Genomic DNA, 13,573 nt, shown 5'->3' with positions numbered 1-13,573 from the left:
GGAGCTGCCATTCAGTGATATCTCTACAAAAAGAAGAAAATGTGTATGGGAGGAGTTAAATCCAAAGATATGGTCTGCATATCCCACATTCTGGGTCTTCTGAAGAGCATTGCACAATTAAACATTCATACCACCTTGATACAACCTAGGATTTTAATTGCAGTGTAAGCATTTCTTCTGCTAGGGAGGGGAAAAAAAAAAAAAACTCAGAAAGAGTAATTCCTTGCAAATTTGCAATTACATTTCTCTCCATTGCCTAAATCCAGTGCTGATGCAAACCACCTGGTTCAGCCACAGCAGTTACACTGGCATGCTCAGCTACTGTCCTGGCCAGGAGCAGCCAGACATCCAAGGATTTCTTCTTGCTTTATCTACTTTATTAAACATCAAACATGTCAGGAAGTTAACCCTGCCACATTCCTGTAGTCACTGAGTGCTGCAGAGACCTTCCAGCCCCCTCTGACAGCAGTGCCCTGCCATCCAGCTCAACACCTTGCTCATTCCCAGGGCAGGGAAATGCCCCAGAACTCCAGAGCACCGTGGTAAAACACTTCCCACCCACCCTGTGCTCCCAAACCTTTCAGCACTAACAGGAGTTTCATGCATTCCATCACCTCACTGCAATGCAGGCACAAGTTCATTGTCCCCAGCTTCAGAAAGTTGCCTGGGTCAAGCAATTCTCAGTCTCTCAAGTCAGTGGGAATGCTTGAAATGCACAAGATGGACAAAGATGGACAGATCAATCCCTTCGTACCTGGAAGATGATTTTTCTGCCTGGTAGTCAAAAATCACAATACAAATCCTAAATACACTAAGAAATGGTCTACCTTAACATCAGCCAGATCAAAGCAAAATTATCAGCTGTATTTCACTTCCTGACATAAACAATATTTGCAGTAAGTGCAAATACTTCAGAAGTCATTTCAGCTTTAGCAAATTTTCTAATATTAAAAATACAAACATCACTTTCTAAAAATTTATCAGTCAGAAACAAAATCTTCCTCTGTCTTTATCCCATTCCTTTAGTTTGACTGGGATTTTGAGGACAAATGGAGACACTGCTGACTGGGATCCTGATGAAATATTGTGCCTTTTGAAAAAAGTGAATGGCTCCATCTAAAAGGTCATTATGTTCCAAAGCCAAGTTAAATAGACAGGTATGTGCAAGAAGTATTCCTTTGTATTCTCTTTTCTTCCACAGATTTCTTTATAAAGGTGTGTGGGAAGTGATGTAGCTTTTCCCTGCTGCTCTCTGCTCCTATGCCCTGCTGATCACAGTTCACACAAGAGAGGTTTCTGATCACCACTTCAGCTACTCAAGGAGAGGGAACAACCTCTTCACCAGATCTGGGACTCACTCTGGAATGAGGGACACTGCAGCTGGACACATCTAAGGATCAGGACTGCAAGGCATGGAATGCACAGCAGGATCTCCTGTGGATTTTGAGTACTAAAGCAGCTTCAAGTCACAGCTGCTGAAATTAGCACAGGTATGAGCAAGCAGATAAGCTCTCCAAGTCTGATGTTTTTCCTAAAAGGGTTCCAAACACAGTTCTTAATCTCTGCAGGTATAAATGGAGCAGACAAACTGCTGTATGCTGCACTGAATAAAAAAAATGCCAAACCAGGAGAAATGAGATGTACAAGATCTAGCCCTTACTGCCAGAAGGATTCCAAAAGAGGAACCATTATACAGATGCATCTTCCCCTAAAGCAGGAAGAGAATATTAAGGACAGATTTCAGATTTCAAGCTCAAGGCTTTAAAACACAATACTGGCTGTTACTAATTATTCAAACAAAAACCTCAGGACATTCAACTTGCTAGACAAACAGGAATTTCTAAGCATCTTACCTCAATGGACCATAATTCAACATTATAAAGGCCAGGATCACCATCACACACAGTGTCCTTCTCTTTGGAGATGATACTTTGAGCTTCTGGTTCTAGGCAGAGAAAACAGAAGACACTGAGCAAAAGAGGGGTACACATATGCAAGAGTATGTCAGAAGCCAAGTACATAAAATTATACTTGATTTTTAAATTTATGTGTGAAAACATTCCTGAACTACTTAAAAACAAAACTCTGGTTTATACATTACGTTCAGTTTCTATCCAGTGAAATATTCAGAAGCACCATGAAGAATTAAAAGTCTACCAGACAATGTGCCAGCTGTCCTGACCTAGCCATGGGCTAGAAACCCCCAAAGTTCTTCCAGCCAACATCTCCCCAACTCTATTCTGGCGCCTTCCACCTGAACAACTGTTTTCACATAAAATCAGACTTTCACCACAACCCCTTACCTCTAATACCACTTCATCCAGCTGCCTCTTCAGCGTGCTGTTTTCTTTCTTGAGTTTCTCATTCTCCAGCAGGGCAGCCTCCAGCCTGGCCTCCAGTCCCAACATGTATTCCTTCTTTTTCTTGCGTGACTGGAAGGCTGACTCGCGGTTTTTGATCATGCGCTGCTGCCGCCTCAAGACATTGACCTGAGCACACAACACACGGGCTGTTAACAAGCCACAAGCTCAAACTGACTCCTCCTCATGCAGAATTTCTGCCTCTCTGCTTTGTCAGAGGTCTGCACAGATAGTTTCTCACTCTCTGCTGCATATATCCTGCAATGGTCAGCACAGAGGCACCTCAGGATTGTGGTACACCTAAGGAAAAAGCAGGTCCTGCACTGGCTCAGTTTTCCTCTGTATTCCCAAGTTCCTGGATGCAGGGGGCATCAAACATATACTCCAGTTTGATTTGACCCATCAAAGTACAAAGACAGAAAATACCCATCTTCAGGTCTGCAAGAATGTCTTTCACCTTGCCTTCTTCCTGACCATCAGTCATCTGCTTTCCTAACAGGACCTTTCTAGGGTTTCCCAGTCTGCTCTGTATGGAAGTCATTTCCACACTGATTACACCTTCCACCTATGCTATAAGTTTTTAAGATTTAGACTGGTGCTGCTGATCTCAGATTGCACATTCTATGTGCATCAAGCACTTACACAGCAGTTTAAATGCAGTCTCTGGGTGCATCTACACTAACATCTTAATTCAGATCAAGAGTGTGGCTTAGGTTCACATTTCCTGACTGTCCCACTAAATGTGCTTCACTTCACATCACAGAACAGTCTCTGAGAGCACACAAACTGGATTCTTTCAGGATGAAGCTCAACCAGCAAACATATTCCAGGAGAGCACATAATTCACTCTAACCACCAGCAGGCATTCAGTCTGCAAGAGCAGACTGGGACAGCTCAAAGCAACTTTTCCCCATCCTCCAACAGTCCTGATGACTGATTTTTTCCCAAGCAGGAACACTCCATCATCTTTTACCACTTACTCATTTTGTGGTTTGCACTGAGTGGGACGACCTAGACCAAAACATCTTGCTGCTGACAAGGATAACAATGATGGATACTGCAGAACTATACAAAACTACTTGAAACCTTAAGTTTAAACACTAGTCTATTGATTCCCTTTCCCTCACAGATTAGCAACTCTGTTTTCATTAGGAACAGAAGACTTGCATCACATTTTTAAGCTGCAACTGGAGGTTGCCCTAATGACAACTACACTGATAGACAACTAAATGATCCATCTTACACAGATCTGGACATCCTTCAGTACCTACCACCACAGGCACTGGTGTAATCTATTTGTCTCACAGCAGGAACACTGAAGATAAAAAGATGAGAACAATTCCAGAAGTATTGTTCTAGGGAATTAGTATAATCACAGAATGGTTACATTAACTAACTCAGATTTTGAGTACAGCTATGTAAAAAAACTTAACCACAGCTTTTTAATTCTCTCCTTGTATCTACCTCCACACAGACAACATGTTGTTCTAGGGCACTGGTGTCCTAGAACTGTGTGAAGCTGTGTGAAGACAACATTCTCTTTCACAATGCTGCAGTTTGGTGGCAAAGATGAAGAAAACATGTTACAGTGCATTAATGTTCTGGGCTGCCTCCATGCTGGTCTAATTGCTTTTTATAAAGATCATTTATTATATGTCTAGTCTGCTGACACCAACAAATGTCTGTGGAAATGAAGCTGTTTGTACTTACTCCAGATTCTGTCTTTAGCAGAGAGTGGAGAAGGAAAATATTTTAACATATTTTCATTAACAGTGAGCTTTGTCTTGAATTTTTTTAAGTACTACAACATTTAACATAAAAAAGCTTCTGCAGACATATAAAAACTGGACCAAAAAAAGAGATTCAGGCTAGCCAAGAACTGCAGTGTATAGAACACACCAGTCTGGGGCCAGGATCACTTAAACTGTTCAGAGATGAAAAAACAAGGAATGAGTTCATGCAGCAGCTTTGGCTCAAGTTGTGTGCTATTCCAAACAAGGACTTATGGTCTCCTTTTTAAAAAGAGGTTTTGCATCATGAACTTGGAGAAGACCAAACTGTTTACATCCATTCTTGTTTGCAGACCTGCTCAGGATTATTCATTACTGGACAGCTTTAAACTACAAGTCTGGAACCTCTGGCAAATCTACATGCTTCCCTGAAGAAAAAAAGGTGTTAGAGCACCAGTGCAGTGCCTCTACACTAACAGAGGATCCTCAGGTACATCTGTCACTTTTCAGACACTGCCACCTATATTTTATGAGATATTTATCCAGATTTCTCTGCTTTACTCACAGTTCTCCAAATGCTGTGAGGAACAGCAGCTCTCCCCAGCCTGATTCCAGGTACTCTGTATTTCAGTCTATGCCACACCAAATATTTTGACTCATTCTTAAAGCTTGCTTTAATGAAATCCAGTACTTGTGTCCTTAAGTTATTTTGCTTTAATTTACAATCCTTAAGCAGCTTAAGGTGCTCCTTGGTCAGCCCTGTGGGTCTTGCCTGGCTTTTCCTGGGGAATATGCCACAACTGATCCCACCTAAACGTGCTGCAGGAAATGGAAAGAGCTGTGTGAGTGAGGTGCTGCAGGAATGCTGAACCTGGAAGCAGTGTGGCAATCAGGATTACACAGCTGGCCCAGCACCAAGGCAAACATGCCCCCTGCTCAAGCACTTTGATACTCAGGAGGGAGAGGAACTAATTTATAATGTCAGCCTGCTTCAGCAACATTGCTTTGCACAAGGGCTGAACCAAGATTAAAGGTAGCAAATGCCTCTGCTAACTTCTTGTGCAGTCTCCAACTTTTAAAGTTGCATTGATGTTCCACCCAGGACAGCGACTTCAGGTTCCAAGGAAACACAGACCATAGAGGGAGAACATTGCCCCTAAAAATAATCACTTATCAGTGATGCAACTTCTGCTTTCTAGCTTTGAAAACCACATCACCACTACCAGAGACCCACACAAAAATGCTGGAAATAGGGAGAACTGGCAGGTTCATGGCAAACCCTTGCTTCAAACAGCAGTAACCAGATGCAGACTGTCCTCTATCTTCAGAGGTTTTACAAAGAGTCATGCACTTTACAAATAAACACTGCTACCTCCACTTACTTCCAAAGAAAACTCAAATTATGAGCAAAATTTAACCGCCCTTCCAACACAAGCTGTACTTCTAGAAGCAAGAATGTCTCTCATACTCCAGGAAAGCTTTTTGCACAGATGCTGGGAAAGTTAACAAAGAGCTGAAAGTACAAACCATTCAAGGTAGCATTAGCTGGCTTCTTACCTCAGCTTATGAAACCTGCTGTCTTTGAAGACACATCTTTGATTGCAGGAATACAAAACATAAGCAAGGCTTTTTCGTTCCTATGGAAGTTCTGGGTTTTCTTGTCTCTAACTCAGAACACAACTTGCTTAATGAGTTTACGCTGCACAAATATTACACCATGTCCAGCACAGAAATGAGGATTCCTCAACAGAAATCCACACTTATGCTGAAGCTATTTTGCATAATTAATCTTCTCTGAATTTTCAGTATTCTGGCACTTGCCCATGGCTGGCAGGCTGCACATGTGAGGCCACAAGGGCTTCACACCTACAGCCTGCCTCAGCCCATCCCAGTGCAATCCACAGGCAGCCTGAGTGTTAAGCTAACAGTTTATCCCTCTTAAACCCAAAATAAAGTCCTGCAGTGTTTCTTTTTATCCTGCAACATCTGCTTAGATTAGCAAACAATAACCCATGCTCCAGAGCTCAGATGACAGCTCCATCTGTGCAGCCGTGAGCACCACATGGTGCCTAAGGCAGCTGGGGATGTTTTAACCCTGCTGGCCCCAGATGAACCACAAAACATTGTTTTTTTCTAAAGCACTTCTTTCACACCATGTGCCAAAGAGTAGCTGCAACTGTTCTTTCATGTTGTAGCAAACACAGGTAAGGTGTGCAGCATTTTAAAGTCTTAAAACTGCTTCCCTAAAAGTTTTGGGTGGAAATCCCCACACAGCCATCCTCAGAAACAAACCTGTTTGTTACCTCAGCTGCACATCACACTCCTGATGTCATGGATGTGCTTATGGAGTATGGTAACACAAGAGGGTTTTGTCAATTAAACCTTACATTCAGACAATGGCAAGATGCCATGCCAGCCCTGTTTACTGGGAGTCACAAATCCAGTGACTGCAGGTCATTGATTTGTGATCTCTGGAGTTCACTTTGCATGACAGGGAATTATCACTAATGCAGCACACTTAACTGCTCTGCCTACTGACAGACCTTTGCTTGCTTCTTGCACACTGAGTATCAAGTTTCCACTGCACTCTGGCTGCTGAAGTATTTGTAGCACAATATTTTCATTATAAAATGCAGCCCACACACAAATATGATTTGTGAGGAAAAGTTACCATCAAGCCTGGGAGGCAATTCCAGACACTAGGAAACCATACAGCAATGTCCCTGCAAAGCAGCTGCAGGAATAAACTTCCCAATGCTTTTGGGAAACAGTGACTTGCACTGCTAATATTCAGGTGCTTATACAGCAAAATTCCATGTGTTTTCACCCTTACACTGAGATGTGATAGGACCCTCAGCTCACAACTGTGTTTGGAATTGGAGTTTTGAAGTCACCAACAAGAAGCTTTGGTCCTTTCCACAAGCATGTCTTCTTTGGACAACAAAATGCAATCAAAGCAGCTCCATATTACCAGGAGCTAAATCAAATTAACACCCAGTTTGCTAGCTGGTTAAGATGCCAAAGCTGAAGGGGGAAAAAAAGCCCTACATACCTCTCAAAAGCTACTGTTTATACCCACTGCTTACTGTGAGCTACTATGGAAAAACTTACTTATTGGCACTGTCATTGTTGAGAGCTTAACCCTCTTCTATTCACTCAATACATGATCAAAAGGGAGCCTGAAGAGATTAGCATCATATGGAACTCAGTAACTGAAGTTTCTAAAAATCATGAGTAAAATCTGGAGAGATAAATGGGTATGGAAAAAGAATGAGGCATTGAAATTTCAATGTGAAGGAGGCAATTAATCTGCTTCCAAATAAATGTTTTCAATTTATGGATTAGAAAAGTGAATTAGCACTAATCCAAAATCAGATATATCAAATCTTCCTGTATGTCAGAGAGGTCCAGCTACTGAGAGCTTGCACTTGAGAAAGGAAATGTCTATCAGCACTGTCTTGTGCCACTGCACTTGCACACCTTCTCTGCAGCTCCAGGCAGGCCAGCAGGTACTTAGCTGTCCCTCCCTGTTCTGTGCCAAGCTGCTAACTCCCTGTGTACAGCTGGGACTCCTATTAAGAGTTCTGCTGAGGCTCTGAAGGGACCATTAGGCCCCACATGCAGAAGCAGCAGTGCACAAGGCCTGGTGAGCAGCTGGCAGAGTCAGCACTTACATCCAGCCCCGTGGCCGGGGCGCTGCTCTGGAGCAGGGGCTTTGTCACCGGCACCTTGGCGCTGCCGGAGCCGCTCCCTGCAGCTGCAGACAGCGCCTTCACCGCCTGGCTCTGCAGAGCTGGGGCTCCTCCAGCCACTGCAATGACTGGCTGGGAGGCAGGCAGCACCCCAGAAGCCTGGAGCTGTACCACAGCAGGCTGGGGCAGCACCACGGATGGACCTGCAACACAAGAACGGCAGCGCTCAGCACGGACAAAATGGATTCGGGCATCCTATCCCCCCCTGCCCTGCACAGGTGATCCCAAAGCCATCCACACTCCACACAACAGCCATGGAAAGAGATTGTGCCAGAGTTTACAGGGCTCTGTTCTGCAAACCAAAACTACAGATATTAAAGGAATCCAATAAACCAAGCTCTGTCCTAAAAGTTAATACAATCCAACACTTGTTATATACATTACTCAGTGCTGCTAATACTTGAAGCACTCTGAACAACCTTTTCAAAGAATTTAGCCAACTTACCTCAATCCTTCTCTCTTTTGTCTATAACCACTTTATTGCTGTACCCAGTGGAAAACTTATTACACACAAGTGACTCATGTCACTTATGTCACAGAACAATGCAAGCTACACTTCCAAAACTTACACTGAATCTTCAGTTCACACTAAGACCATTATTTTAGAAAAATATCTTAAGCAAGAAAGTTTATACACAAGCTGAATAGAGCTTAAAGAAAAGCTGGCAGAAAAAGTGAGGTAATTTTAAAAGAGTTTGAAATGGAATTAAAAACAGTCACTTCCAAGACATTTCAGGCCAACAACTACATTTAACTCAAGCAGGTGCTTGAGTAATATTTTGTTTTCTGAAAACACATTAATGTCTCTCTAATCCTTTGTAGCAGGATGACCTCGCCAGCTTTCAGAAAGAGCACATTCCAGCTGAGCATTCCAACCAAAATGCACCACAATGGATTACAGCATTTATCCAGCCTTCTGGAAGGTGAAAAGTGGAGTAATTTACCTAGTGCCAAGATCTCATGTATGTGGTAAAACTAGACCAGTTTTTTCTTTTTTTCTTTCAGACATCATAACTTAGTGTGACCCAGTTTAAGAATCTTAAATGATGAATTTGAGATTATTTCAGTTTTTTGGCAATGTATAAAAGAGATGATGCTCTAAGACCATGCTTTCTCCTTTAAGCTTTTATAAAAGGGGCTGTGAAAAATCAAATTTCTCATGCTTCTTTGAGGATAATGGCATATTTCAAATTGGTAGTTCCAACTTGTCATATGCAGGGGATTTAGACTGATGAAAAAAGATCCTTATGTTTTTTGTTATGGAAGCTGCACAAGAGAATTTCTAAACATACCATCAGTTAAAGGAAAGCATGGACATACTTTCTCAGAAGTATTTCCTCTCTACACTCTCACAGAAACTACTGTCCTGACTTTTCTTCAGGGAAAAGGAGAAGCTGATCTTCAGAGTACTAGACCTATATCCCCAGCATTCCTTACTCCAGATGGTACTTTATCAGCTGGAACATCAGAAGGAATAAGAATTAGGTCACTCTGACTGTGCTGACCTGTGTTTTAAGCAGTCTAGCAATCTTAGGCATGTTATAACAAATGTCAGCACCTCCAGATTTGGCTGAACCCCTAAATGGAAGAGAAATCAGTAACGGAGACAAATTTTTCCCAGCTGCAATAATTTCTAGATATGTGCCCTTAAGAATTTGTCTCCTTTTCCTTCCATGCCTGTGCAATCAACTGCAAGGGACTGTGGCCATCAGCTGGTGAAAGGAGCAACTGCAGCTGGCAATTCCTGCAAGGCAAGCAGTGTCCCTATGGCCCAGGCTGGAGAGTGAAACAGTGCTTTGGATCCAGAGATGACAGCTCAAGCTACTCCAAAAATGGGTAACAGAGTAACTGCAGCAATGCAGAATTATCACAGGCCAGGAAGTCATTTTCCTGTTGCTAACATCAGCAATTTTTCTAACCTCTGACACAGCTCTCAATTTTTAGCAAATTTCATTCTATTTATTGCTGTTTAGTGAGCTAAAAAGCCATAAACTCGTGCTCCCACCATCCTGTGGAAGAGTTTCATGTGGGTAGAAAAAATGTTTCTATCACTTCTCCCAAGCTTTCCAGCTTCCTTCAAGCCATCCTATCTGATTCTGCTTTGGTTTACAGAACAGCACTGTAATCATATTATGTACCACCTGACACTGTAAGCAGAGCAGAGCAAAGCAGATGCTTCCAAATCAGCAGTTTTATCCACACAGCTGCCAGTGTTGAGCACAAGCTCTGCTTTCCATCCCAAATAATGAAATTATCTAATCCAGTCTTCCATTTTACACCATGGCCATGTGAGTGCTGTTTCTCACAGGAGAGTACAAGAGGAGCAAAGCCATCTTCTCAGCCTGAAGCCTTTCCAGCAATGCATGTAGGACCATTTTTGCTCCTCTACCATGTACCAAACCTAACTTCATTCCATCAGCCATCCCAAACAGACAATGCTACCACCAAGACCTGGCCCAGTCAAGGCAATTCACCCACCTTTAGGAGGTGCTGGCTGGATGTTAACAACTGGCTGATTCTTTGGCAGTGGCACAAGCGTGGGGAGAGTCTGAATAATGATGGTTTTAGCTGGGATGCCAATGTTGGCCTGAGTTTCAGGCACAGCAGGCAGAAGGGGTTTGGGTTGTAGCAAAGGCCTGGACACTGTCTGACCACACTTCTTCAGGCTCCTTGCAGAGTTATTTGCTGGAAAAGGAAAAGGAGTCAGAATTGGACCAAGAGGCTTAAAATGCATAATTCAAGCAATAATGAAGTGGCTTTTAATGTGGGTTTTTTTACCCATCTATAATATTTATTAACAATAAACACATCTGATCAAAAATCCAAGTCATAAATGATAGGACATCTAGTGTCTGTTAGTTAATAATTTAGATGCAAGACAGCACACATATCTTCTATAGCATGAAAGTAACTTTGTGTCTCATACCAGATCGAGAAGAGATTCCCCCAGGAGGTTTCTTCCCTCCATCTCCTTCAGGGGATGCAGGGCTTCTGCAGCTCTTGCTGTAGAGAGAGATGGGAGACATCTGGGAGCTACAGCTGAAGTCCACATCATCCTGCAGACAGAAAGCACAGGAGATCAATGTTTCAGAAACTCAGAGCAGCATCTCTAGCAGTTCAGAGTACATCTGTCACATCTGTGTTGCTGCTGCAGCCAACAGGAGAAAGGTTTTACCCTGCAATTTGATTCTGGCCACTAAAAAAAAGGCCAGCAAGTACCTCTCCCCATCAGCAGAGCAATGGAAGGCAGAGGCCAACACCTGCTAGACCCAGAAGCCTTTAGAAGGCATTTTGTTTGGCAACAAGGCTAATGAACATAGCTGAGGAAAGAGAGCTGAATTATTCAAATGGGTCACAGAGAAGAAATAAGAAAACACCACTGAGGGGTTTCTGCAAGGGCTGGGAAAACAAGCTGTTTCCTCTCATGCCATGAATTTGAGCAGAGTAAATCCCAGGGGTTTTGTCAGTCAGAGCTGTTGCTGTCTGTGTTCCATGGAAGGTTTTGCATACAGGCACATTCTGCACTGGAGAGTCCACAGATGGTGGTGAAGGGACTGAGCAGCTGGAAGTGGCTGGTGACAAAGGCTCTGTCTTCACGTTGGCATCTGCAAGAGGCAGGTAAAGACATTTCACTGCACAAGCTTTTAGCAATGGGAAAGGTAAAGAACACACCAGATATTTAATTCCCAAAGCAAGGCACAGTAGAAAAGGCAGGCAGATTAAAGGTATTAAAGGTACTGTAGGGCAGCCCTTGCCAGCTGTACCCATCCAACCTAATTCTCATCACACAGCAAAAGGCTCTAGGGCATCAAACAGCTCCACATGAGTTTTAAGAGCTCACCCTTGTGGGGCAAGAGGGGAAAAGCAACACCTGCAAAATATAGAATGGTTATTACCTGCATAGGCATGGCCTGTAATATTCCAAAGGTCTGAGTCCCAAGACATCAAATCCAAATCAAAATGAAAGTTGTAGAGATCATTTTCCTGGAATGACAGTTCAGCAAAGAGACAAGACAAAAAGAATGACACATTGAAATCATCAGCCACTATGTTCACATTCTTACAGCTCCAGAAAATGAAACAAACAATGCAACTATCAACCACTGTAGGTGCCTTAAGGTATGTAGGGGTGAAAGTCCTTAAACAAGACATTCTCAAGTGAAACACACAAAACAAAGTTTCTTTTAAACTTACACCTGTAGGAAAGGTCAGGTCAGTTTAAAACCCTCACTAATTATTGCACTATTATTTGTAATTAGTAAAGCAAAAGTTCTAAATTCAGTCATTGAACCACCTCACATCAAACACAAGCCTTAGGAACCCCATGCCATCCTCTCCTTCATCTGCCTTGAAAAATTAATTTAATGCTCTCCCACCATTATATCTCAAAGCACTTTACAAACAAAAGCAGCACCAGGAACAGTTTACCAGCAGAAAACAGACACAAGATTGATTAGCCCAAGACCTAATTAACAGTATGTGTTAGGTCTCCCTATACCTGAATACACTGATGACATCATCTAAAGCCAAAAATACCAGTTTCTTTTACCAAAAATCAAAACAAACATGCTAAAATTACTCCACACATATTATTTATCATATGACCTTAAAAACAACAGCTGGGGTTTTTCCCCATTTATTCTGTTTGTGCATCTCTAAGTCTCACTTTCCTATGCAAATGTGGCCCTTTATGACTTTTCACTTGCATGAAAAATACCAACATGACCTACCCAGCTTATACCAATATACAACAAAGATTTTCCTAAAAACTATACTGCAATTATACTTTCCCTTATGCTCTCAACTTGCCTTGTAAAGGGGAACTCAAAAAGCCATAAAGGCATAAAGAAGAGGCTGGGTGGATGCAGGTGTAACACACCTGCTGGAGTCAGAGAGTTAGGGGATTCTCTGAATCCCTCAAGGAGGAATTAAGGTGCAGAGGTTGAGTTAAAGCCTTTGGATGGATTAAAATATATTAAGCCATTTACACATAAAGTAGAAGTAAGTCAGTAAGATTTAGAAGAAGCTGCAGTGGTTTTAGTAAATAAAAGGCTTCAGACACATTGATATCTTCAGTAGAGGCTCCAGGCCTGTAGATGTACACAGGACTTAAGACAAAATAGGGTTATAATAAGAATATTGCTTACATTTCTTAAATGGAACAACATGGATTGTATGTGTAGCTCTATATGTAACCTGGTGTGCTAAGAATCTAGAATTCTAACAGGTTAATGAGTAGTGGCCCGAGCTTGCATCTTAGCTTGTGGGGGAAACCCTCACCCCGCGCTCGCTCCCCTCCCGACCCCGCCATCCCCGCTACTCACGTCGGGCTCCTCCTTGGGGGCCGCGGCGCCCAGCAGCTCGCTCAGCTCCTCGCCCAGCACCGCCTCTGCGGAGAGACAAGGGGCTCAGCGCCGGCCCGGCCCCGCCGGGGAGCCCCGCGCCGGCCCGGCCCCACCCCGGCCCCCCGAAGGCGCGCTCACCCCAGTCCAGGCCGCCCCCCGGGGCGGGCAGCAGCCCCGCCGGCTCCCACTCGGGCTCCACCGCCGCCATGGCTTCCCGTTCCTCCCGATACACACACGTCTACTTCCGGCGCGCCCGGGCCCGCCCCCGACGGCGGCCGCGGGAGGACACGCGGCGCAACAGCGCGGTTCGCACGGCCGCGCTCCGAGCTCCGCGGAGAATCACCGCTTCCATTCGGCTGGAAAAGCCTCCGGGATCAGCGAGTCCA

General features: G+C 43.5%; 1 protein-coding gene across 2 annotated transcripts in view; it reads right to left on the bottom strand.

Moving 5' to 3' along the window:
* ATF6 (activating transcription factor 6) overlaps positions 1-13,463 on the bottom strand; it is a 67,299-nt gene extending 53,836 nt beyond the window's left edge. For both annotated transcript variants that reach the window (XM_079314156.1, XM_079314157.1), the window contains exons 1-9: positions 13,326-13,463; positions 13,167-13,231; positions 11,739-11,826; positions 11,353-11,447; positions 10,769-10,898; positions 10,321-10,527; positions 7,765-7,985; positions 2,304-2,489; positions 1,854-1,945 (exon numbers count right to left, since the gene is read on the bottom strand). In XM_079314156.1, coding sequence (XP_079170282.1) covers positions 1,854-1,945; positions 2,304-2,489; positions 7,765-7,985; positions 10,321-10,527; positions 10,769-10,898; positions 11,353-11,447; positions 11,739-11,826; positions 13,167-13,231; positions 13,326-13,395 — 1,154 coding nt within the window. In that variant the 5' untranslated portion in view covers positions 13,396-13,463. The remainder of the gene's footprint in view (positions 1-1,853; positions 1,946-2,303; positions 2,490-7,764; positions 7,986-10,320; positions 10,528-10,768; positions 10,899-11,352; positions 11,448-11,738; positions 11,827-13,166; positions 13,232-13,325) is intronic.
* Positions 13,464-13,573: the final 110 nt, after the last annotated feature.

Source organism: Erithacus rubecula, assembly GCF_903797595.1.
Source record: "Erithacus rubecula genome assembly, chromosome: 10".
NCBI lineage: Eukaryota > Metazoa > Chordata > Aves > Passeriformes > Muscicapidae > Erithacus > Erithacus rubecula.
This window is presented reverse-complemented; position numbering and strand designations above follow the sequence as displayed.